The sequence below is a fragment of the Thalassophryne amazonica genome, chromosome 20 (assembly GCF_902500255.1).
Source record: "Thalassophryne amazonica chromosome 20, fThaAma1.1, whole genome shotgun sequence".
NCBI lineage: Eukaryota > Metazoa > Chordata > Actinopteri > Batrachoidiformes > Batrachoididae > Thalassophryne > Thalassophryne amazonica.
Window position 1 is genome coordinate 11,527,256 of NC_047122.1, and position 27,613 is coordinate 11,554,868.

At 41.8% G+C, this 27,613-nt stretch overlaps 1 protein-coding gene across 1 annotated transcript in view; it reads right to left on the minus strand.

Moving 5' to 3' along the window:
• The window catches only part of LOC117501852 (thrombospondin type-1 domain-containing protein 7A-like), a 316,378-nt gene that overhangs the window by 148,517 nt on the left and 140,248 nt on the right, over positions 1 to 27,613 (minus strand). Inside the window, exons 8-9 of the mRNA XM_034160813.1 lie at positions 22,497 to 22,737; positions 7,976 to 8,091 (exon numbers count right to left, since the gene is read on the minus strand). Coding sequence (XP_034016704.1) covers positions 7,976 to 8,091; positions 22,497 to 22,737 — 357 coding nt within the window. The remainder of the gene's footprint in view (positions 1 to 7,975; positions 8,092 to 22,496; positions 22,738 to 27,613) is intronic.

Consider the following 27,613-nt stretch of genomic DNA (forward strand, 5'->3'; position numbering starts at 1 on the left):
GATAGTTACACACTCTTTGTGTGAGCATGTGAAATTGTCATCAGAGGCTCTCCGTCTGTGCCTGCTGTCACTGATCGCTGTGCGTAATGGTGCAGGGCACACTGAGTATGTACTAATAGTATGTACTCATTGGAGCACCCAGGGGGCTATTCAAACGGGCCAACTAGTAACATATCACTCCTGAAAACGACCTTTGGTTTTTCACGTGAGGTAAATCTGCCCTACGATTGGATTTTGGAAAACCACGTGACGGTGAACCAATTCCGATTGGAATCTCACATTGCGCACATCATCACACAGCTTCTATGAGGAGTACAAAGACGGCCGATGGCTGGCTCGAAAGTCCGTGGAGTTAACTTTTCAGCAGTTTCTATCTCATATCTTTAAAAAGTTATTTATAATTTAGTAAAGCTTGGTCTTAGCCATCGTATACAACGGCGTCGGCCCCAGAAGGTTAAAACATTTTTTTTGGGGGGGGGTGTCTGGTTGGGTGTCTCTGGAATCAGTGGATGGGTACCATTGCAGCCATAGTGGTGGCAAAAACTCAGGTGTGAGAGGCATTTGCAGAGGCCATGGAGAATGACTTTCAGTCGGCCTCAGAGCAGTTCTGGCAAACTGTCAAGTGACTCAAGAAAGGGAGGCAGTTCTTAGTCCAGGCTGTGTTCAGCAAGGGAGGAGAACTGTTACAGTGGACTAAGGATACTGTCAGGCAGTGGAAAATACACTTTGAGGATCTCCTCAGCCCTACTGACATGCTACCCATTGCGGATGCAGCGATGGAAGACTCAAGCGGATCTGGTGCTGTCACCACAGCAGGTCACTGAGGTAGTCAAATAACTCCTTGGTGGCAAGCTACTGGGAGAGGACAAGATTCATCCTGAGATGCTGAAGTCTGTGGATGTTGCTAGGCTATCATGGCTGGCATGCCTACACAATGTTGAATGGAAGTCATGGACAATAAATTTGGATAGTCAAACTGGGGTGGTGGTCCCCATCTTTTAAAAAATGGACCAGTCAGTGTGTTCCAATTATAAAGTAATCACACTTCTCAGCATCCCTGGGAAAGTCTATGCCTGGGTCCTAGAGAGGAGACTTTGACCATTAGTCAAACCTCGGATTCAGGAGAAGCAATGCAGATTCCATCATGGCTGTAGAATGTAGAATATTCACAAGAATATTAGAAAAATCTTTTGAGTATGACCAACCAGTCTGCATGTGCTTTGTGGACTTGAAAAAGGCATATGACCGTGTACCTCGAGGTGTCCTGTGGGTTGTGCTGCAGGAGTATGGGGTACTGGAACCGCTGCATGTGACGTGACTGGGAAGAGAATCAGCACCTCCACATCTGAGACCATGATCCTCTCTAGGAAAAGGCTGGATGAGATTCCTCAATCACACATCTGGGTTTATACTCCTGGACAAGTGAGAAGCTTGACTATCCAGGAGGGACTCTGAGTTAAGCTTCTGCTTCTTCACATGGAAAGGAGCCAGCTGATGTGATCCCCTGGTCAACTTCCTAGGGAATTCTTCCAGGCATGTCCATCTGGGAGGAGGTCTTGGGGAAGATCCATGACATGCTGAAGGGATTATATCACCCAGCTGGTTTGAGAACATCTTGGGATCCCCCAGGAAGAACTACTGGACTTGGCCAAGGATAGGGAAGTGTAGAGTGAGCTGCTTGGTCTGCTACCACCGTGACCCAAACCCGGACAAGAGGCAGAAAATTAATGAATGAATTTTGGGGGGCTGAGCGATGGTTCTTATAACAGTTTTGCTTTTATGTAGCCATTAAAAATTATGATCTCCTTCTTCCTCAGTAAACATGGATTAATGACCTAATGCCATGAAGCTACAGATAGCTGCTACTAATGCTAACACTGTTAGCATCCAAAATTACATCACATGATAATTTCACTCGATGCACATGGTGGCACACAAGATCTTAGATGATCCTTCTGGAGAATTAACCACACAGCAAACATATTGTTTCAGATAGGTGTAATAAAAAGCTAAAAATTAGAGTGATTGAGGCACTTTTGATTTAGATATAGTGAAAAATGTACATCAAATGGGCTTTTCAATATTAAATTCAAATGTCCACAAAATCCACAATCTGGATCAGATCCAGATCAAACTTTCTGATCAAACTCAGAAAACAGTTTAATGAAACAGTAAATGGGCTCTGGTACACAGGAACGCAGTCCAACAGGAATCACAAAACTAGGAACATCAGGCAAAGGTATTGTCGAGGATACAAGCAGGTGGTCAAAAAACACATGAAGCAGGCAGAATGAGATAACAAGATACAGAGCTGGAGAGAAGGCACTAGGCGCATCAATCTGGCGAGGGAGTAAAGAAAAATGAGGAGCTTAAATACACCCAGGTGATGAGGTGCAGATTGGGAGCAGGTGTGCATGGAATACACCAGAATTGTGGTGTGGCCAGAGAGAGGGAAACATCCATCACCAAGAGCCAGCAGAGACAGACAAGACAAAAAGTGACAGACAGACCCAAAGAGGAAAAACTCCAACAAGAGAATAAACAAAACAGAAAATAACTGAAAAAACACATCAAAGCCAAGAAATAAAAGCAGACAAAACTCAATTCCTGCGGACTTTACCCGAGACTCAATCTCCCATGTGATGGTGGAGATAAAACAAGATGGAGGTAGGATATTACCAGGCTCCACCGAGGCATTAGGACCATCATACTGTCTAGACAATGCGTCAGGTTAGCGTTCTCAGAACCGGGTTGATAGGTGATGACAAAGTCGAAGCGACTGAAAAATATCACCCAGCGGGCCTGGCAGGCATTGAGGCACTTAGCCATGCGTAAATAAGCCAAATTTTTATGATCGTGTAGACTAAAAATAACATCTGTGCCCCCTCGAGCCAATGGTGTCACTCCTCCAAGGCCACCCTTACCGCCAGCGGTTCCCGGTCACCGATGCTGTAATTGCGTTCCTCTGCAGTTAACTTATGGGACAGAAAGGCACACGAGTATAGCCTTCTGTCAGTGAGCAGGTTATGAGAATTTTTGTCAGGAATCGGAGGAGGCCGCTGCTGCCCGGCCCCCTGGCGCACACCTCTGTCTCTGTTTACAAACAGGCAGCTAACGTTAGCTAGCTCTGCATCATGATTGAAGGAGGCGAAGCCTGCACTGAACTTTCCCCCCAGTCGGCTTTTTCATTTTATTTTCTGCGGAATAGCCCTTCAAACCATAAACGGTGGCAACAAAGCACCGTAGCTTTGGTCTGTGTCGGACTCGGAGCAATTCAAGATACCTGCAAAGGATTACATGGAAGAAGTAAACTTTATCCCATCATTGAAACCACAGAGAAGTACAAGCGGTGGACTTGAGTAGTGCTTGTGGCTGAACAAATTTCTCCCACAAACATGTCAAGAAGGACAAATACATCTATTCCAAGCACTTTGTTGGTGAAGCTGGGCCAAGTATTGAGCATCCGGAGTTCCAGACCTTATTCCAGCCACGTTTCTCCCTAAACAAGTAAGTCATGTTTCCCACAGGGCAGATGCTGCATGTCTAAAAGAGAGAAAATCATTTTGGTATTTTCTCTAAAGTTATCAGTGGTATAGTGCTCGTAGAAGTAGACATTGCTTCAATTCATGTGCCTGAATCATGCACACTTCATATGAAAATAGCCATAATGTTGTTAAAGCACATTTTAAAGCTATACATAATAGCATGAAACCGTGGAATTTTTGCCCACGGTTATCATACCGTCCAAATCTCATACCGGCCCATGCCTAGTGGAAATGCACTGTTGAATGAGAGTCAATCAATCAATCAATTTTATTTATATAGCGCCAAATCACAACAAACAGTTGCCCCAAGGCGCTTTATATTGTAAGGCAAGGCCATACAATAATTACGTAAAAACCCCAATGGTCAAAACGACCCCCTGTGAGCAAGCACTTGGCGACAGTGGGAAGGAAAAACTCCCTTTTAACAGGAAGAAACCTCCAGCAGAACCAGGCTCAGGGAGGGGCAGTCCTCTGCTGAGACTGGTTGGGGCTGAGGGAAAAAAACAGGAAAAAGACATGCCGTGAAGGGGGGCAGAGATCGATCACTAATGATTAAATGCAGAGTGATGCATACGGAGCAAAAAGAGAAAGAAACAGTGCATCATGGGAACCCCCCCACAATCTACGTCTAAAGCAGCACAACCAAGGGATGGTCCAGGGTCACCCGATCCAGCCCTAACTATAAGCCTTAGCGAAAAGGAAAGTTTTAAGCCTAATCTTAAAAGTAGAGAGGGTATCTGTCTCCCTGATCTGAATTGGGAGCTGGTTCCACAGGAGAGGAGCCTGAAAGCTGAAGGCTCTGCCTCCCATTCTACTCCTACAAACCCTAGGAACTACAAGTAAGCCCGCAGTCTGAGAGCGAAGCGCTCTAATGGGGTAATATGGTACTATGAGGTCCCTAAGATAAGATGGGACCTGATTATTCAAAACCTTATAAGTAAGAAGAAGAATTTTAAATTCTATTCTAGAATTAACAGGAAGCCAATGAAGAGAGGCCAACACGGGTGAGATATGCTCTCTCCTGCTAGTCCCCGTCAGTACTCTAGCTGCAGCATTCTGAACCAACTGAAGGCTTTTTAGGGAACTTTTAGGACAACCTGATAATAATGAATTACAATAGTCCAGCCTAGAGGAAATAAATGCATGAATTAGTTTTTCAGCATCACTCTGAGACAAGACCTTTCTGATTTTAGAGATATTGCGTAAATGCAAAAAGGCAGTCCTACATATTTGTTTAATATGCGCTTTGAATGACATATCCTGATCAAAAATGACTCCAAGATTTCTCACAGTATTACTAGAGATCAGGGAAATGCCATCCAGAGTAACGATCTGGTTAGACACCATGCTTCTAAGATTTGTGGGGCCAAGTACAATAACTTCAGTTTTATCTGAGTTTAAAAGCAGGAAATTAGAGGTCATCCATGTCTTTATGTCTGTAAGACAATCCTGCAGTTTAGCTAATTGGTGTGTATCCTCTGGCTTCATGGATAGATAAAGCTGGGTATCATCTGCGTAACAATGAAAATTTAAGCAATACCGTCTAATAATACTGCCTAAGGGAAGCATGTATAAAGTGAATAAAATTGGTCCTAGCACAGAACCTTGTGGAACTCCATAATTAACTTTAGTCCGTGAAGAAGATTCCCCATTTACATGAACAAACTGTAATCTATTAGACAAATATGATTCAAACCACCGCAGCGCAGTGCCTTTAATACCTATGACATGCTCTAATCTCTGTAATAAAATTTTATGGTCAACAGTATCAAAAGCAGCACTGAGGTCCAACAGAACAAGCACAGAGATAAGTCCACTGTCCGAAGCCATAAGAAGATCATTTGTAACCTTCACTAATGCTGTTTCTGTACTATGATGAATTCTAAAACCTGACTGAAACTCTTCAAATAGACCATTCCTCTGCAGGTGATCAGTTAGCTGTTTTACAACTACCCTCTCAAGAATCTTTGAGAGAAAAGGAAGGTTGGAAATTGGCCTATAATTAGCTAAGATAGCTGGGTCAAGTGATGGCTTTTTAAGTAATGGTTTAATTACTGCCACCTTAAAGGCCTGTGGTAGATAAACAACTAACAAAGATAGATTAATCATATTAAAGATTGAAGCATTAAATAATGGTAGGACTTCCTTGAGCAGCCTGGCAGGAATGGGGTCCAATAAACATGCCGATGGTTTGGACGAAGCAACCAATGAAAATAACTCAGACAGAACAACCGGAGAGAAAGAGTCTAACCAAATACCGGCATCACTGAAAGCAGCCAAAGATAACGATACATCTTTGGGATGGTTATGAGTAATTTTTTCTCTAATAGTCAAAATTTTGTTAGCAAAGAAAGTCATGAAGTCATTACTAGTTAAAGTTAATGGAATACTCAGCTCAATAGAGCTCTGACTCTTTGTCAGCTTAGCTACAGTGCTGAAAAGAAACCTGAGGTTATTCTTATTTTCTTCAATTAGTGATGAGTAGAAAGATGTCCTAGCTTTACGGAGGGCTTTTTTATAGAGCAACAAACTCTTTTTCCAGGCTAAGTGAAGATCTTCTAAATTAGTGAGACGCCATTTCCTCTCCAACTTATGGGTTATCTGCTTTAAGCTACGAGTTTGTGAGTTATACCACGGAGTCAGACACTTCTGATTTAAAGCTCTCTTTTTCAGAGGAGCTACAGCATCCAAAGTTGTCTTCAAAGAGGATGTAAAACTATTGACGAGATACTCTATCTCCCTTACAGAGTTTAGGTAGCTACTCTGCACTGTGTTGGTATATGACATTAGAGAACATAACGAAGGAATCATATCCTTAAACCAGTTGAAGGTGCTATATTATTTTTTCTTTTTGAATTTTTATGCTTAAATAGATTTTTGCTGGTTATTGGTGGTCTGGGAGCAGGCACCGTCTCTACGGGGATGGGGTAATGAGGGGATGGCAGGGGGAGAGAAGCTGCAGAGAGGTGTGTAAGACTACAACTCTGCTTCCTGGTCCCAACCCTGGATAGTCACGGTTTGGAAGATTTAAGAAAATTGGCCAGATTTCTAGAAATGAGAGCTGCTCCATCCAAAGTGGGATGGATGCCGTCTCTCCTAACAAGACCAGGTTTTCCCCAGAAGCTTTGCCAATTATCTATGAAGCCCACCTCATTTTTTGGACACCACTCAGACAGCCAGCAATTCAGGGAGAACATGCGGCTAAACATGTCACTCCCGGTCCGATTGGGGAGGGGCCCAGAGAAAACTACAGAGTCCGACATTGTTTTTGCAAAGTTACACACCAATTCAATGTTAATTTTAGTGACCTCCGATTGGCGTAACCGGGTGTCATTACTGCCGACATGAATTACAATCTTACCAAATTTACGCTTAGCCTTAGTCAGCAGTTTCAAATTTCCTTCAATGTCGCCTGCTCTGGCCCCCGGAAGACAACTGACTATGGTTGCTGGTGTCGCTAACTTCACATTTCTCAAAACAGAGTCGCCAATAACCAGAGTTTGATCCTCAGCGGGTGTGTCGCCGAGTGGGGAAAAACGGTTAGAAATGTGAACAGGTTGGCGGTGTACACGGGGCTTCTGTTTAGGACTACGCTTCCTCCTCACAGTCACCCACTCGGCCTGCTTTCCCGGCTGCCCGGGATCTGCCAGAGGGAAACTAACGGCGGCTAAGCTACCTTGGTCCGCACCGACTACAGGGGCCTGGCTAGCTGTAGAATTTTCCACGGTGCGGAGCCGAGTCTCCAATTCGCCCAGCCTGGCCTCCAAAGCTACGAATAAGCTATAATTATTACAAGTACCATTACTGCTAAAGGAGGCTGAGGAATAACTAAACATTTCACACCCAGAGCAGAAAAGTGCGAGAGAGACAGGAGAAGCCGGTCAGCTGGTGAAAATGTTGCTTTAATAATTCAGATTACATGTAGGCACATGCTATTAAGTAAAACTAACTGACATTGCTAATATATATTTTTAAAAATCTATTTTATAATTTCCCCTCCACATCTGGGAGGGCAGTGCCCAAGAGCCCCCTATGGGCCAGCCGCCACTGATGCGCAGTAAAGGCAGGGTGGACCAGTTCTTAGGGGGTGCCGTTCAGTTGGCGACACCAGTGTGAGTTTCAGTAATATTTTGTGTTTTAGTATCACAATTCAGTTGTTCTTTTTTGTAACAGAGCAAAACACCTTTGGTCATAAAATAATGTCAATCAGTGATAAAATCAATTATGTCAGTTGCACTTTAAAGTAAAGAATTCCCAACTATTACAGCATTTTCATCATTCAGCTAAAAAAAAAAGAATTATTTCTGCTCATGTCAAAATAACAATGAGAATATTCCGATTCTTCATCACTCGGGAAGCATATGAGCATGAAGCCTGAGGGATATCCTGCAGAACGTGACTCGACTGAAACAACAAAGAGCTGTAGCTACCTGCTTGGCACGTGGATGGACAGCCGCTCCACTCGCTGTACGGGGTGACGATACAGTCTCTCTTACATGGCAGCAGGCAGGGCCTGACGGTGTCTGGACGCAGGCTTTCTGGACATCTGCAAGAATATCACCAATATGCTCAGACAAGACATCATTGGAAAAGTTACACAAATGTGCTGAAGCAGAGCTGAAGGACCAGTGCTGGGTGGAAGAAGTTCTTCAAATCTTTTGTCAACATTTTTCCTTGTTGTTTCATTTGCTCATCCGTTTTGAATTTTTAGACTGCATGCTGAAAATTTGTTATACCATCCACAATAGCTTTCTATTACCCAAGATAAAATGAGACCTTGGAGCCTTCAAGTTCAAGGTGGATGACACAAGAAGCTGAGGCGCACCAATAACCTCTGAGCAAAGGAACTGGAAGGTCTCCTGTAGGCAGCTTGATTTTGAAGCATCATCAACTTCAGTCATAATTTAAGGACAATAGCTGATTATGTAACTCAGAAGGAACCCAGATTTTGGCAGTTTGTCAGAATAAACTCTGTGAAGGCCCTGTCACACCTTGACGATTTGCCAGCGTATGCCAACCGTATTAAAAAACGCTGGCATAAGTCCAGTATGTTCCTGTTCCTCATCACCTTCTCTCTTCAGCTGTCTGAGGTATTCTTGTAGCAGCTGATTTGGGGATTGGAGGGGGGGTTCTGAGGTCCTCCTGGATGCTCCTCGTCTTAACCTGAATTGTGTTTCTGATCCTCACTAATCCTCCCATGCATCTGGATAGTGTAGTGGTAGAATGGCTGCTTTTGTAACAACAAGTAGTGGGCTCAGACCCCGGCAGGACACACATCCAGTAAGGGTCCCCAGGCTACACCCCCCCCCCCCCCAATGTTACTCCCACAGCCTGCCTTGGAACCTAAGCGAGAGACAAATAAAGCCATAGTGGCTCAGACGTCACTCAGGTTTAACAAGGTCTGTGCCAGTTGTTGAGGAACCAGGAAACGTGGATGGGAATTGGACAACTGAAGCAAGACTAACATGGACAAGGACTGACAGCACGGAACTGATGGAGTGCTACTATGACAGCAGCCAATGACAGCAGTTACATGCAATGCTTGTGGGAATAGAAGACCAACCTCCACAATGACCATGAAGCACCTGGTAGCTCAGTGTTCTAACTATATATAATCTATATATAAGTATATCTAGTAAGTCCCTTTGGCTGCTCCATTGTTTGCACTCCACAGGAAGTCTAAGGAGGACGTGCATGTTGAATTGGCACATGTTGTACACCAGATACCCTTCCTGACGCAACTCCACATTGAATATATATATATATATATATATATATATATATATATATATATATATATATATATACAACAGACACATTTATACAGAAAATGCCACCAACTTATGATAAACTATGACATTTTAGATGAATTAGTGTAAAATTTCATGGGACATCGATTTCAAATTCATATAGTGAGGTTTTATGAAATGCAGTCATTTTTACAAAAATGGACAAAATATTGAAGGTGTTCTGACTCAACACGTCTCATGACATAAAAAATTTTAAATGAAATAAAACCCAACTCACTTCCACTGTAAATTTATCTGAATGACAAGAGATGTAATCTAATTAATAAACATATAATGACAAAAGTTCACATTTCTACATTGTCTCACAGTGCTAAAGTAGCTGATGGCAGCTCTCCGCTGCTCACAGATTACAGATATTGTATAAAGATTTGGAAAAATTTTCAAAAACCAAACTCATACAGAACCGTGAGGTATAAACCATGATGTGGGCCAAGCTGTGATTTCTGTGCACTGTGACACCCCTAATCCATGGTGGGCACAGTTCTGCTAAGTTAGCAAAGCTAACTTTTTTGTTAGCAGATTACCTTTTCAGCTAACTTTGAAAACCATCAGCAGACTAATTAGCCTCTGCTAAATTTAGTTCCGCTAACTTTCAGTCTGCTAACATTTTTTTACTGCCATAGTGAGTAATGTTTATCAGTCAAATACATTAGTAAATCCTAAAATCATACATATTAGCCCCTGTTGCGTGTTTTGCCACAGTCAGACTGCTGTGAGAAGCTCAGCCCTCTCACAGGAGAAAGAGGCAGACAGGCTGGCAGCTGCTTTGCTTAAATTATATAATAAAAATATGTCATTTACTTTCCACATGCATCGACACAGACAGGGGGCAGGAGACATGAAACACAAAGCACTTTTTACTTACAAACAAAACTAATTCCAGACAGTTTATCAACATTAACGGCAACTGTCATTTTTACAATGTAAAAATATCGCACATATCTTTTAAAGTAATGCACTAATTCTTAAGGTTTGAGCATTAACTGTTACATGCGCCAAAAGGCATTATGAGAAATTAGTCTCCTCTCATCACTTCATCCCCCCATCAAAATGCTTAGAACACTGCCATCTACTGGATGGGAGTATGAATAGACCAACATATTTGTGAATCTCAAACGTGGTTTTATGGTCAGAATGTCTCAATATTGCATAAGTGAACAAAACAATGAATGTGTGTGATCAGTGATCCACAAAGGCTGAATCACACTTCACAAACACAATGTTCAGTTTTAAAAATGCTTTTATTTTTTTTACAAATTAAAAAATGACATATTTACAAATACACATTTATTGGTAAAAACCAACATACAAGTGACAGTAATGTTACAGGGGGTATCAGGCATAATTACTTAATATAATTTACATGGAGTGTCAGACACTGTCTTTATGCATAGGAAAATATTAGTGAATGATGTTTTACTATTCCATTTCATGTTGTGGGTATATCAATCATTCAAAAGAAATGTGTTTTGTTGATATGATGAGAAATGTGTTAATTCAACAGCAGGTTTTGTGAAAAATTGGCATTTTTTTAAATTTATTTCAGTTTCACGAAAGTATGTCATTTTAAAGTGGAATATCACACACAAGTTACATCTGGTCTATTCACACTCCCATCCAGTAGATTGCAGTGTTCTATGCATTTTGTTGGGGGGGGGGGGGGGTGATTAGAGGAGACTCATTTCCCATAATGCCCTTTGGCCCATGTGTCTGTTAACGCTCAAACCTTCAGAATTAGCGCATTACTTTAAAAGATATGTGTGATATTTACCTTTGTAAAAATTTCAATTTCAGTTTCAATTTATTTCCTTTATATAGCGCCAAATCACAACAGAGTTGCCTCAAGGCGCTTCACACAGGTAAGGTCTAACCTTACCATCCCCCAGAGCAACAGTGGTAAGGAAAAACTCCCTCTGAGGAAGAAACCTCAAGCAGACCAGATGAAAGGGGTGACCCATACTACAAACATAAATTACAGAAATAATTCACAGAACAATTCACGGACGAATATACAAGAATTGCTGTTGGTGCACAGAACAGGAGGTTCGCCAACACAAACACAACTCCCATCTCTGGATGGAGCTGCACCTTAAACAGAGAAAAAACAGAATCAGGCATCAAACAGACAAAAAATACTGTATAATTTGCCAGCATTAATCAACAAGAAAAACAGAAGAAATACTAAGGTGATCGCCAGCCACCAGCCATAAACTTCACTAAAAGACCCAGAATTTAGGTGAAGTTGAGGCTGCGGCCCACTTCAATTACTAATAACATGAATTAAAAGAGTAAAAAGCGTAAAACAAAACTGCACCAGTATGCTAGCCATATGAAATGGAAAATAAGTGCGTCTTAAGTCTGGACTTGAAAGTCTCCACAGAATCTGATTGTTTTATTGACGCAGGGAGATCATTCCACAGAACAGGGGCACGATAAGAGAAAGCTCTGTGACCCACAGACTTCTTATTCACCTTAGGGACACAAAGTAGTCCTGCACCCTGAGAACCTAAAGCCCGGGCCAGTACGTAAGGTTTAATTAGGTCACCTAGGTAGAGAGGTGCCAAACCCATGAATAATTTTATAGGCTAGTAGCAGAACCTTAAAATCTGATCTCACTGGGACAGGAAGCCAGTGAAGAGACGCCAAAATGGGTGTAATGTGGTCAAACTTTCTGCTTCGTGTCAAAAGTCTGGCTGCAGCATTCTGAACCAATTGGAGACCCCTAATGCTAGACTGCGGTAAACCAGAAAATAGAACATTGCAGTAGTCCAATCTAGAAGAGATGAACGCATGAATCAGGGTCTCAGCATCAGCCACAGACAGGATGCGACGAATCTTCGCTATATTTCGCAGGTGGAAGAAAGCAGTCCTAGTAATATTTCTAATATGGAGACCAAAGGACAACGAAGGATCAAAAATTACCCCAAGGTTCCTCACTTTGTCAGTGTGATGTATGACACACGAGCCTAAGATGAGTGTTAACTGGTCAAATTGATGCCGATGTCTCACTGGACCAAGAACCATCATTTCAGTCTTTTCAGAGTTTAAAAGTAGGAAGATTCTAGACATCCAACTTCTCACTGATGCAAGGCCATCTTCTAAGGATTTTATGTGAACAAGATTTCCAGCAGTTATCAGCATATATAACTGAGTATCATCTGTATAGCAGTGAAAGGTAATCCCAAAATGCCGCAATATGTGCCCAAGGGGTGCTATACAACCCCTGGCAAAAATTATGGAATCACCGGCCTCGGAGGATGTTCATTCAGTTGTTTAATTTTGTAGAAAAAAAGCAGATCACAGACATGACACAAAACTAAAGTCATTTCAAATGACAACTTTCTGGCTTTAAGAAACACTATAAGAAATCAAGAAAAAAAGATTGTGGCAGTCAGTAACGGTTACTTTTTTAGACCAAGCAGAGGAAAAAATATATAATCACTCAATTCTGAGGAAAAAAATATGGAATCACCCTGTAAATTTTCATCCCCCAAACTAACACCTGCATCAAATCAGATCTACTCGTTGACATTGACCCTATGCCATGACATTGCCCCTGTGTGTCTTTTTACAAGGAATGTTTTTGCAGTTTTTGCTCTATGGCAAGATACATCATCATCTTGAAACATCCCCAAACATCCTTTCAATTGTCCAAAATATCAACGTAAACTTGTGCATTTATTGATGATGTAATGACAGCCATCTCCCCAGTGCCTTTACCTGACATGCAGCCCCATATCATCAATGACTGTGGAAATTTACATGTTCTCTTCAGGCAGACATCATTATAAATCTCATTGGAACAGCACCAAACAAAAGTTCCAGCATCATCACCTTGCCCAATGAAGATTTGAGATTCATCACTGAATATGACTTTCATCCAGTCATCCACAGTCCACGAATGCTTTTCCTTAGCCCATTGTAACCTTGTTTTTTTTTCTGTTTAGGTGTTAATGATGGCTTTCGTTTAGCTTTTCTGTATGTAAATCCCATTTCTTTTAGGCGGTTTCTTACAGTTCGGTCACAGATGTTGACTCCAGTTTCCTCCCATTTGTTCCTCATTTGTTTTGTTGTGCATTTTTCGATTTTTGAGACATATTGTTTTAAGTTTTCTGTCTTGACGCTTTGATGTCTTCCTTGGTCTACCAGTATGTTTGCCCTTAACAACCTTCCCATGTTGTTTGTATTTGGTCCAGAGTTTAGACACAGCTGACTGTGAATAACCAACATCTTTTGCAACATTGCATGATGATTTACTCTCTTTTAAGAGTTTGATAATCCTCTCCTTTGGTTCAATTGACATCTCTCGTGTTGGAGCCATGATTCATGTCAGTCCACTTGGTGCAACAGCTCTCCAAGGTGTGTTCACTCCTTTTTAGATGCAGACTAATGAGCAGATCTGATATGATGCAGGTGTTAGTTTTGGGGATGAAAATTTACAGGGTGATTCCATAATTTTTTCCTCAGAATTGAGTGATTCCATATTTTTGTTCCTCTGCTTGGTCTAAAAAAGTAACCGTTACTGACTGCCACAATCTTTTTTTCTTGATTTCTTATAGTGTTTCTTAAAGCCAGAAAGTTGCCATTTGAAATGACTTTAGTTTTGTGTCATGTCTGTGATCTACTTTTTTTCTACAAAATTAAACAACTGAATGAACATCCTCAGAGGGTGGTGATTCCATAATTTTTGCCAGGGGTTGTATAAAGGCAGAAAAGCAAGGGGCCTAAGACAGACCACTGTGGAACCCCAAATTTCATGTCACTAAGGTTAGAGGTAGTGTTACTGACGTCAGCCATGCAAGGACACTCCCAGTAATCCTAAAATGATTTTCCAGCCTATCAAGTGGAATATGATGATCCACTGTATCAAACGCAGCACTGAGATCTAACAGCAACAGAACCGTAGTGGTGTCCGAATCCATTGTAAGCAAAAGATCATTCATTACTTTAGTGAGAGCCGTTTCTGTGGAATGATATTTTCTAAAAGCAGACTGCAGCGGCTCAAAGAGATTATTCTCAGTAAGATAGTCTACAAGCTGCTGTGACACCACTTTTTCCAGAATTTTAGAGCAAAATGATAGATTTGATATCGGCCAATAGTTTGTCAATACACTAGGGTCAAGATTAGGTTTCTTAAGTAATGGTTTAATCACTGCATATTTGAAGCATTTAGGAACAGATCCAGAAGTTAAAGAAAGATTAATAATTTCCAGCACAATTGGCCCAAGAGTGGGCCACAGGTCCTCAAACAGTTTTGTTGGTATAGGATCAAATAAACAGGTTGTGTTGTATGGTTGGGGGGGCCTGGCTGCCTTTTTGTTTCTGTCTTTTGTTTTTCCTTCCAGGTGGCTTGCATTTGGGACTGAGTGGCTGTGTAGCTGAGTTTATCAGGACCTCACCCTGATCACCTGCGGCTCGTCAGGACTCACAGCTGTGGTGCATCTACATGGATTGGAACATGGTGGCATTTAAGACTGGAGTACACGAGTACACAGTGTGTATTTGCCAGAGACTCGACCTTGTGACCAGACGGGTGAGATCGTCGTCTCGAGAGCCATCTCATCATCAGTGGATGCAGAGAACATCAAGGTTTGATGCATGGTCTGTGAAAGAGGAGGGGGTGAGGTCTCACGCTTGTCAGCACACTTCCTGAGGTACGTTAGATTTTGTGACTAACATTTATACAGTCAGTAAATGTGGTGTCCCTCACACCTTTATTATATTGAGCTGTATGTTGGTCATTTAAATCAGCTTCCACTGCAGTGGAGTTTTGTGAACAGGGTGTTCTATGCCTGCAGGGTGGGAAGCTGATTTGCAATTAAGCCAAGAAGTGTTTGCTGTTTGTACACCTTTGAGTGGTCTCTCTGTGTGTTGAGTGTGGACTCACATAAGGATTCCTTCTTTCACAGACTCGGTTTGTCGCGGCCACCTGGGGGGTGTCGGCGGGGTCCTTGGGTCCGAACTGGTTCTGGCTCCGGACCGTTTTGTGCTGCTGGGAGCACACCGCAAATCCGCCATGCCAGACCGCGCACTTATTTGTTTGTATTTTTTCACAGCACTGTTATGTTCATTAAACTCTGTTATCCTTTGTACCATGCTCTGCTTATTTTATACTGGGTCCTTCAAACGCTGGTCGGTTCTCCGGGCTGCGTCCGACACATAACAGGTTGTGCTTTTTGTTGATGTTACAAGTTTCATCAGCATGTCTAGAGAGATACCATCAAATTCTGTAAATCTAGGTAATACCTCAGTAGTGGCGCCCACCTCAATAGCAGGGTGTAGTGGCTGGGTTAAGGCATGCTGGAATATGTTCAACCTAATGTTATCTATTTTCTTCTCAAAGTAATCCAGGAAATCTTGTGCTGTAAAAGGAGAGCGAACTACAGGTGGTTGTCCATGAATAAGTGTTGCCACCATGTTGAACAAGAACTTTGAGTTATGCTTGTTTTTGTTGATCAAATCAGAGTAATAGGTCCGCTTTGTAGCCAATAGTGCATGCTTATAGTCTAAGATAGCATCACGCCATGCAAGGTGGAAAACTTCTAATTTTGAACAACGCCATTTCCGTTCTATACCTCTTGCTTTATGCTTGAGGTCACGCAGGTAATCATTGAACCAAGGTGACTGCAATTTGGAGGAACTCGGTTTCAACACAGGTGGTGCAATCATGTCGAGTGTCGTTTTGATCACTGAGTTTACTGACTGGGTATTTGTCAAAAAGTGAGGCTAAGACATCAGGCAATCTAGCTTCTAGTTCAGTTTTAGTTGAGGAGTTGATGCATCACTGTAATGATAAATAAGGTTGTTGTTCCACTAAACATGGCAGTGAAACTGTAAACTTAATAAGTGAGTGATCAGAGACCACTGATGTAAGAGGCATGATGTCAATATTCGTGACAGCAATACCACGTGGGAGAACCAGATCCAGGGTATTACCACTAATGTGCGTTGAATCCCGAATGCATTGCCGAAATCCTAATGCATCCACAATTTCCATAAATGATTTGCAGAGGGGATCAGAAGGCTTATTTATATGAACGTTAAAGTCACCAATGATCATAATGTTATCTGCTCTCGTTGACAAGTTAGAAATGAACGCACCATATTCATCTAAGAATTCAGAATATGGGCCAGTAGGGTAGAGGCCGTCCGGCATCAGCTGGCCACAGCGGCCCCAGAATGAAGGCCAGTTATCAATAAAGCTAAAGCCTTCCTGTCTACAAAACTGCACCAGCCACCTATTTAATGATGTCAGCCTGCTAAAAGCCTCATCAGTACCCCAGGAGGGGAAGGGACCAGAAACTATTAATCGATGCCGACACATCTTTCTGGCAAGGTCACAAGTCCTCTCTATGTCCATTTTTGTGACCTCTGAGTGCTTCATCCTGATATCATTGGTGCCAACGTGAATAACTATGTGACTATATCTCATGTCATGTTCCTTCGTCTGTCTTCCCTTCTGCAGCGTCAGTACCCTAAGATGAGATGCAATGTCGGGAGCTCTGGCCCCAGGAATACATTTAACGTCAGCCGGCATCTGTAATCTGACTTTGCGGGTGATAGAATCCCCTATCACTAAAGTCCGGTGTTTTGGCCTGGAGACAGGAGTGGAAGTCACGCGTGGATTCAGAGAATTCACATCTGGCAAATCCAAGGGGGAGAACCGATTCACAGTTCGCACTGGCGAGTGTGATCGGGGTGCCACAACCGGGCACCAAGCCCTACGGGGCTTCCTCCGCCTAGCCACAGTCCGAAAACCGTCCTCCACAGCCGGCATTTCTAAGCTGATGCTAATGGGCTCACTAGCTGGCCCAACATTAACCTCATCTGGAGTGCCCGTAACATCTAACTCCACTGCGCTAAGAAGCTGCTCTAACTTACGGACACGGCTCTCTAAGAGAGCCACCCTATCTTCCAACATCACGCAGGATTTACGGAGGGTGTAAAGTAGAATTAGTAGTGTACTTTGTGCAAGAAATTCAAAAATGTAGCCAAGCAAACACGAGCTAACCAATAATGGATAAGCTAACCACTCCTAAGGCTAACACAGATGCAGATAAATTAATTAAAATTCACAGCAGTTACACTGAAAAACTAACAGAAATATTAAACAGGTAAAAAAAAAAAAAAAAGCAGAAGCTATAAAATACACTAAACAGTTAATTAACTAACAGGAGTGTAAAAAAAATGAAATGAAAAAGTGACAAGGGTCAGAAATAGCTAACGCAAGCTAACCGCTAGCGAAAATGCTAGCCGCTCCTAAGATTTTACACAGGAGTAAAAATTACTTAAAATTCACAGCAGTTCAACTGAAAAAGAACAGAAGTATTAAACGGGTAGAAAAGAAATAGCTATAAAAGGTAACAATGGAGAGGGGAGGTGTCGACCTCCCCTCTCCATTGAAAGGGGACACACTCAGATGCTCCTCTGCAGTGATGCCGATTACGCATTAATTAGTAATGCGTTACTCTAATCTGACGTCTTTTTTCAGTACAAGTAATCTAATGCGTTAATCTTTCTAAATCAGTAATCAGATTAAAGTTACTTCTCCAAGTCACTGGTCCTCTCTCTGTATCATCCACCCCTATTTATTTTATTTTATTATTGTTTACAGGGCTGTGCTCTCCTGGCTACAGTCGGAGGATTTCACAGCATCTTTCACAGCATCTTTCACAGCATCTTTCACAGGATAAGAGCAGCTGAGCACTTTGTGCACAAACGTGTTTAAGGTGCCGCTCCATCCAGAGATGGGTGTGGTTTTTTCTTCTTCATGCCTTCTGTCCTGTGCACCAGTATGGACTCCCAAAATCTCCCAAAATTTCCAGTATAATTTCTCATATTGTCTATTGTGTTGGTAGCATGGCCCAAGCAGAGGGTCACCCCTTTCAGTCTGGTCTGCTTGAGGTTTCTTCCTCAAATCATCAGAGGGAGTTTTTCCTTACCACTGTCAACTGTGTTCTTGCTCTAGGGGTTGGTAGGGTTGGACCTTGCTTATGTGAAGCGCCTTGAGGCAATTTTGTTGTGATTTGGTGCTATATAAATGAAAATAAATTGAAATTGAATTGAATTCAGTCACAATTGGTGTTTGACATTTGTGCTCAAATCAGCATATCTTTGCATGTACCAAGGCTGTGCTCGACATTTGCGAGAGTCGCACATGGCATTCGAGCGGCACTCAAGTGATATGTATGAGGACATCATCACTGCAAATGTGTGTGAAATACGGCTGTCATTCGGGCAACATGTGTTGACGTGTTGTTTATGTCACTTCAACTTTTGCCAACTGCAAATTTGTCACTCATTCACGTGTTTTGTGAATTCAATTCAATTCAATATATTTTATTTATATAGCGCCAAATCACAACAAAGCTTCCTCAAGGCGCTTCACACAAATAAGGTCTAATATTACCAACCCCTAGAACAAGAGCACAGACGACAGTGGTAAGAAAAAACTCCTTCAGATGATAATGAACAAACTGCGGCTGAGAATATTTCATGTTCTTTTGCAGAAACTCCTCCTCTAAACCTTTTCATCAGGAAGCTGTAAAATGTGGCCTCACCTGGTGCTGCTGCTCAAACTGAGGTGTTCCTTCTTCCTTGATGTGTAAGTGCATCCTCAGGCAGCAGGCTGACAGCACAGCATGTGACGGGAGGTTATTAGGAAGAGGTTCGAGAAGAAAGAATTACCTTTATTTGCATACGCAGTGGGGGACTTCACAGTGCTGCTCTGCTGTCAGAAAAAAAACCTCCTGTTCTCCTGAATAAATAAATTCCTGGTCCCAGCAGATGCCTTCAGGGTGAAAACGACAGCTGGTGAGCAGCTCATCAGTGAACACTTCTGCCAGGCAACTGGAACCAACTAACCAGGACAATAAACGGCAAATCCAGCTCACTGTGTCAAAACAATGTCTGCAACAAAACTTCTTTCACAATTTCTAATGCTGGGGTCAAAAAAAAAAAAAAAAAAAAAAAGGGCTTCATTATTTGAAGGATATGTATGTGGATGAAGTATTCATTCATTTTGGACAATTTTGTGCCAACTTTCATTTGAATAGTTCAGATTTCCTTCGATATTTTCAGCCATGTGACTTTGCAAGGACTCACTCCTGTATTTAATCAAATCTCATCCCCATGTGGTGCAGAGTTAGTCCTTAAAGCAGAACCTTGCTGCATGATGTCTTGTTTCTTTTGTTAGTGGAAAAAACTAAAACACACACTCAGATGCTCCTCTGTAGTGATGCCGATAACGCGTTAATTAGTAACGCATTACTCTAATCTGACGTCTTTTTTCAGTATGAATAATCTAACACATTAATCTCTGTAAATCAGTAATTAGATTAAACTTACTTCTCCAAGTCACTATGCATTACTATTATTTTTGCATTGCGGGTTGATAGCAGCATTAAACTGGCCAGTGGGCAGGGGGTCGGGGTTCGTCTGAACTGCCCACTTTCAGCAAGCTTTTCCTCTGCGGTTTTCAGACGCCTCTCGAGTTGAAAAAACAGTCGCTGTTTCTCAAAGCGCACTGAGCTTTACAAAGACATTTTTACGCTCTTTTTCCCATTTATTTAAACCTCTGAGCAGAGCCGCTCTGTGTGTCCTCACTAAAAACAGCTGATCCACAGTGTGTTAAGAACTAACACTTTTTTCCACCCAAATGCACCTAAACTCTCTGAGGACAACATGAAAACGCTGATATAACTTTCTTACCTGCCAATAAACATTATCGATTTTTCCTGCTCAAAGGCTGGTCAAATGCCAAAGCAGGGGCGAATCCAGATGTAAAGGGGGCATGGGACAAGGCAGGGACGCCCCCCCCCCCCCCACAACACCCCTAGATTAAAGGTCCACTTTTGAAACCTTTTTTTTTTTACTACTAATAACACTACTAATAATACTACTTATAATAATAATAATTTCAACAACTAAAATGTTTAGAGAGAATTTAAATGTTGGAAAAATGAATTTAATAGTTACATTTATAAACAATGTAGGTTAGAAATTGCAAGTTTTATCATTACAGTGCCGTCAACAGTTAAATATGAGGTCTAGAAAGATGATTTTATTTTACTTTTATAAAACAAGTATTTATGTTAATTGAAGTCAAGAAAGAGTGACTATAAAGTGAGTATTGGCAAAATGGGTTCTCATTTTCATGTTGAGGTGGTGGTGGGGGGGAGGGTGTTGGCACCTGCTGAAAGTAACAAATAAACTAACTAGTAATCTAACTTAGTTAATTTTGAAATTGAGTAATCAGTAAAGTAACTGAGTTACTTTTTCAAGGAGTAATCAATAATCAGTAATTGGATTACTTTTTCAAATAACTGTTGCAAGTTGGAATAATCCTGCCACTCACATGGTCACAGGATCCACTGGTTCTTCTTTTTTGTTCTTTTTTTAAAATACTGATGAGTCCTCTGTTTTTGTGCTTTGGTTTGTTGAGTTTTCGATTTTATCTTTGTTCTGTGTTTGGGGTTGGTTTTGTACATTGGTTTATATTATTTATATCACTCAGTAAAATATATTTATTAAAACATACAAAGACTGGCTCTCCCTTATACAAATTAAAGTATAAGTAGTTTGATCAGCATCAAGGTTAATCCTCAGGGCACGTTTTTGCAAAGTCTCCAACCTGAAATCAGAGATGGAATTTGTTTTCATATGTTTTATTCATTCATTAAGTTTCTATGCCCCCTTATTCCAATTGAGGATCATGGGGGGAGCTGGAGTCCACCCCAGCGGTCATTGGGCAAGAGTTGGAGTACAACCACCAGTCTGTCGCAGGGCCACATGGAGACAGAGAAACATCTTCACACCTTCACTCACACGTTCACCTGTTTTTATCTTGAACAGAAATACCCAAATGAACAGTCAATGGGTAGTCAAATAAATACAATTTATTGTGGCAAATGTGCACAACAGGTCGAATACTATTTTTAGACAGTCAATTACAAATGTCAACAGGTGACGTGTGGGCAGGTCCGAGGGTAGGAGACGCCTATCCAGAGAAGAGCCGGGGCCCACAAGGTTCCGCCGCCAATGAAGACCTGCAGCAAACCGAAGCCGCCAAGTCCCGAGTCCCCAGGTGGCCTCTATTTCAGCTGTCAGATCTGGTACTGCTGGCAGGAACAGAAGACAGGTTAATGGTGGGTGTGTGCACACCCAGCAGAACAATCAGCAATTCAGTTCAGTTCCTTTTGTGGGAGAATCTCCACCTCCGACACAAAAACACAGTAGTGCAGAGCCTGAGAGCTACTTATCCGTTTTGGCGTGAGGGGTGAAGAACGTCACTCCTACACGGACCACAAAACTCAGCACCAGCTGAAAGCAGTCACCAGGATCTCCTGCAAACACTCAGAAAAAGATACTGTGCGTATGGCACAGTCAAACGGCTGAGAGATTACCTGAGTGGTAAACTGATATCTCGGCAGAGATGTGGTGTCTCCTCCAGTCTTATATGGGATGGGATGATGATGAGAGATTTCTGACAGCTGGTAGTCCTGGCTCCTGGGTGGTGACTGCGCCCTCTGGTGCCTGAAACCCGACTACAAGCAGGGCGCCCTCTGGCGTTGGCCAGCAGTACCTCCTCTTCGGGCGGCCCACATAACAAAAATAAGACCCTTATTTTACCAAACCAAGCGTACTGTACTTCCATGAACATCATGTAACACTGGTATACAAATATGCAGAAGGTGTCTGCTTCAGAAATAAAATGTGCTATTTATTATGGATTTTGGCATGTTGAATTCAAATATGACAATAATGATGGCTAATTGGCTACTGTTTCCAAAATATACAAGGTTTTACATTTGGCGTCTACATAATTATACTGTGTTAACAGTAGAGTTTTCATGAAAAATCATAAACGTATGTCTTTTTTATGTTTTTCTGACTGTTTGTATAATATTTAACCTGTTCTCTTTTTGTAACACTGTAAAAATCAGCAAAAGGGTTATATATTAATCCTTAGAAGCACAGTAGTAGCATTTCTTAAAACTGCAGCCAATCAACAATTTCAAAAACATTTTTATCCTTGGTGGCCCAAAATTAGTAAAGTTTTACTATCTTTATTTCAGAAGCATTTTAGCTGAAGATCAGCTAAAATTAATTAACCACACAGAAAATCCATGGATACTCTTACTTTTTGGGAGGAACTTGGCCAACATTGACCCGGACACAGATGACTTTGCGTGTTTGCATCCCAACTGAGCAGGAGGCATTTTCACTTTTGGTTCGGCTCACAGAGGTGTTGGTTGCCAGGCTGGAGGTGTCCTCTAGGCACTGACCCCAGGGGCCGGCCTGCCAGTGGTACACAGTGCAGGGATGATCATTGCAGGTCCGTGCCTCCTGCAGGGCGCTCACGTTTGGGCACCGGGTTCCACCTGAAGATGATGAAACGGCACAGACTGAAGTAGCCTTCATTTGCTGTACACTCGTTTAATTTTTTTTAACAATATAAGCTAATTTGCCCTTTGCTACATAGAGAAGGCAGATCCATAAGATTTTTGCTTAAAATTTAGCATTCTGTCAATGTTCAAGTGAACAAGGAAAAAAATACCACAAACATCTAAACAAATCAGAGAGGACTGGTTTAGGGGCAGCCGACAGAGTGCACATAAGCACCATGGAGAGATTCATCAAGCATCTGAACATCAGTTTGCATCAAAGATTAAAAAGACAAAAACAAAAAAACAAGGACTGCTGAGGCAAACAACAAACACTAAATGGACCTTTAGAATATCAGTAACAAATTAGAAAAGACCTTTTGTCTCAAGATTTTTAAAAAACCTATTTATTTTATTTTATTTGCAGGGCGTGGTTAGTACTTGGATAGGAGACCTCTTTGGAACACCAGGAGCTGTGTGTGTTTCTCCAGGTTACACTGGAGTTGCGTCAGGAAGGGCATCCGGCGTAAAACTTGTGCCAAATGCCAATGCGGATCTGGCTGTATCCGCTGTGGCGACCCTGAACAAATCAGGAGCAGCTGAATGGACAACAACATTTTATTTTATTTGCAAAATCATCTCGAAATCAGTAGGAAAAACACTTTGCACTCATTAAGAGGAACAACCTGCTTGGGGATTGCAAAGACATGCAGATGTAGAACTACACCTCGACAAACAGAACAAATAAAGTCCCTTTTGTCTTAAAAACAGAAACAACAATACATCCTGTCCACAAATGATCTTTGTCTCTGAGAGCGAGCAGGAGCACGTGCACGCAGCATTTCACTTTGTTGTTTGAGTGACTGAAAATCAGAGTTGGAGTGTGTGATCGACTGTGGGCCTTTTGATTTGAAAAATGCACAAGTTACCATCTTTATTTTTATTTGAAAATACAAGTAATCAGTCAACTTTCAGGGCTCCTTTTAACTGACTGATCCATGAGCTGTTTGCTGAGGTACCCTACAAAGGTTGAGACCTGCATCATAATTTGCCCGCTGTTCAGACAAGGTTGTGTCCTCTGCTTTGAAATACGTCTCTTCAAGTTTACAGTTTTTCAAACTTGTCTCAATACCGAGTCACGTCTTGGTGCATACACGGCTACATCACAGAACCACCTTGGGTTCTGGTTAGCAACCACAGAGGCAGACAACCAGTCCATCCCCACCTCTTGAAAATACTCATCTATCTTCTGCAGCAAGGTGACCTCCACGAGGTCGCCTCCTTGCCTTTCTCCAGCCACTGGGTCCTCAATGCACAGAGAAATGCGCCATATGTCCAAAGTGTCAAAGCTGATCCTCCCTCACAGTGCACGCGATACTCATAAACTTTGTCTCCCGAAGCAGCTGCTCATTTGATGCAAAGTCATTCCAGCGGTACCCAAGGATCCTCCAAAGAGACCAAGTACCAAAGACATCCAGTCACTGCGTTATGTCCATCATTCTCAAACTGTGGTACCTCTGGTGGGCTCCCTCTGGTAGTACGCCGAATCACCCAAACAAACTCATTTTTTAAGTCAGCTGCTTTATTTCAAATAAGGTTAAAGTCTGGTTTAGAAAGGGTCATTCCACTGAAATGGCCCTGTTAAGGATAGATAATTACTTCCAGATGGCTTCAGATGGAGGAAATTGCTCACTTCTTGTTTTAGTCGACCTCTGCATTGCATTTGATACAGTAGATTACTACACTCTAAGAGATGTTGTGACTGGGTGGGACTCTCCGGTGCAGCCCTGGAGTGGTTTACCTCCTACCTGACAGATAGGACTTTTGCTGTCTCTAACCTTCTAACTTCTGTCATGCGGTGTCCCACAAGGTTTAGTGCTGGGACCCATTTTATTGACATTACATATGCTGCCTCTGGGTCAGATTATACACAGTTTTAACATTACTTGTCACTTCTATGCGGATGACATTCAACTTCATTTTACTTTTAACCCTCAAGTGACCAAGTTATTTTAGTGACTAATATCAATCAATCAATCAATCAATTTTTTTTATATAGCGCCAAATCACAACAAACAGTTGCCCCAAGGCGCTTTATATTGTAAGGCAAGGCCATACAATAATTATGTAAAACCCCAACGGTCAAAACGACCCCCTGTGAGCAAGCACTTGGCTATAGTGGGAAGGAAAAACTCCCTTTTAACAGGAAGAAACCTCCAGCAGAACCAGGCTCAGGGAGGGGCAGTCTTCTGCTGGGACTGGTTGGGGCTGAGGGAGAGAACCAGGAAAAAGACATGCTGTGGAGGGGAGCAGAGATCGATCACTAATGATTAAATGCAGAGTGGTGCATACAGAGCAAAAAGAGAAAGAAACAGTGCATCATGGGAACCCCCCAGCAGTCTACGTCTATAGCAGCATAACTAAGGGATGGTTCAGGGTCACCTGATCCAGCCCTAACTATAAGCTTTAGCAAAAAGGAAAGTTTTAAGCCTAATCTTAAAAGTAGAGAGGGTGCCTGTCTCCCTGATCTGAATTGGGAGCTGGTTCCACAGGAGAGGAGCCTGAAAGCTGAAGGCTCTGCCTCCCATTCTACTCTTACAAACCCTAGGAACTACAAGTAAGCCTGCAGTCTGAGAGCGAAGCGCTCTATTGGGGTGATATGGTACTACGAGGTCCCTAACATAAGATGGGACATGATTATTCAAAACCTTATAAGTAAGAAGAAGAATTTTAAATTCTATTCTAGAATTAACAGGAAGCCAATGAAGAGAGGCCAATATGGGTGAGATATGCTCTCTCCTTCTAGTCCCCGTCAGTACTCTAGCTGAGTATATGGCTGAGTGGGGTTATTACTTATGACCCCATTGACTTTATATTAGAATACTTCTATATAAATGATTGTTGTAGGGTCTTTCATATTTATTTTACTCTCTAATAAAGTTGTCCATCAATTTCAATTTCAATTTCAATTTATTTGAAAGGGACCATGTGCAATTAAAACATAAATGTTACCATTTGATGCACTGCACCAGAGTTGGCCTTAGGCTAATTTACATATGCAGTCCCTGATCACAAATAAATATGACACATATAAAATCATCAAACATCACGAATAATTACAACCGAGATGTTAAACATCACTTAATAGATAAAAAACATGTAGCAACACAATGTATTGTAAATAAAATGCCCCTCATAAGCACTAAACATATACATAATCATAGGGTGTAGTAGCATGCACAGCACACAGCACTGCCCCCAGGCACACACACTCCTTATCACAAAAAAAAAAAACACAAACTTATTAGTAGGTGCATTGTTGTGAACGCTTTAAATATTTTTGATATTAACTTTAAAATCACCAAATGAGCCACAATTTTTTTATGTTGTCTGGAATAGCATTCCATTGTGTAACAGCTTTAACAGAAAAGGCTGCCTGCCAAAATGCTGAGTGGCGAAGGGGTAAGACACAGTCATGTAGGGAAGCTATTCTCGTAGACCTTACAAAGCCACAATAATAGACAAACTTGCACAAAGAGGCAGGAGCCAAGCCGTTTAAGATTTTGTAAACAGCACATAAATTTGAAAATATCCTAAAATTTTCAAAAGATAATAGATTATACTTGTGTAATATGCTACAATGATGATACCTCAGTGGCTTTTTGTCAAAAATTTTCAGGGCCTGTTTGTACAGGGATTCTAAGGGCCTAATTGCTGTCTGGCTAGCCTGACCCCAACAAGTAATACAGTATGAAATATGGGGAAAAATTAAAGCATTCAAAAATATCTTGGCAGCCTCAGTAGATAAAAAGGAGCTGCTTGTTGAGCTGACTTTGCATGGGTATATAAAACAGTGTCATCAACGTAGAGTTGCATCTCCACATTACGACTAAACTGTGGAAGATCATTAATGTAAAGACTAAAAAGTAGTGGGCCTAATACAGATCCTTGTTGCACACCCATTGTGCACTTCAAGCAACTGGAATATACATCTTTAATTTTCACACACTGACTCCTATTGGATAGGCATGATGACATCCATGCAAGTGTGTTAGCTGAAAGATTAAAGCTGGAAAGTTTGGATATCATCCTTTTCATCCCCACTCTGGCCATCAAGAATCAGTCTCAAAGCTTGTGCAGCTGTAAATCTTGCTATTACTGGTCTGTTGGCTATGCTTCCTTGCAAAACAGTGAAATATAATGATTGGAGTTGGCAAATTACAATACCATCTGAAGCTATAATGTTGAAAATCTCACAGATCTTCCCGGGGCCATAGGTGACTCGACACAATGAATTATACTTGTAACACAAATTGGCCGATCCTTGCAAAATTCTATGAACAAATGCAGGACAAACAGATCGACAAATTCATGGTAGGTGCACAGAACTATATCCCCGGAGTCATGAATGACTCCAATCATTCACTTGAGGGTTAAACAAAATGAGGCATCCAAACTTGCAAGACTTCTTCACTGTTTGGACGCCATTAAAATTGGATATAAGTCAGTGTTTTTACAGGTAAATTCTTAATTTAACTGAGGTCTTAATCATAGCTCCAGACACTGCTGAATCTGTGATCATGCAGAACATTGACCTCCTGGCATCTGCTGTCTGTCCACATCTGAGAAACCTAGGGTAACATTTGACAGATCTCTGTCATTCGACACTCATATTGAAATACTTACTAAATCATGTTTTTTTCCACTCCACCCAAATCGACTATTGTAATGCACGTTGCTTTTCACTAAACAAATCAGTCATCCATTGCCTGCGGTCCATTCAAAATGCTGCTGCCAGGATCCTCACTAGGTCAAATAGACAAGACCCCTCTGCTTAGTTCCCTACACTGACCCCCTATGCCCTACAGGGTCC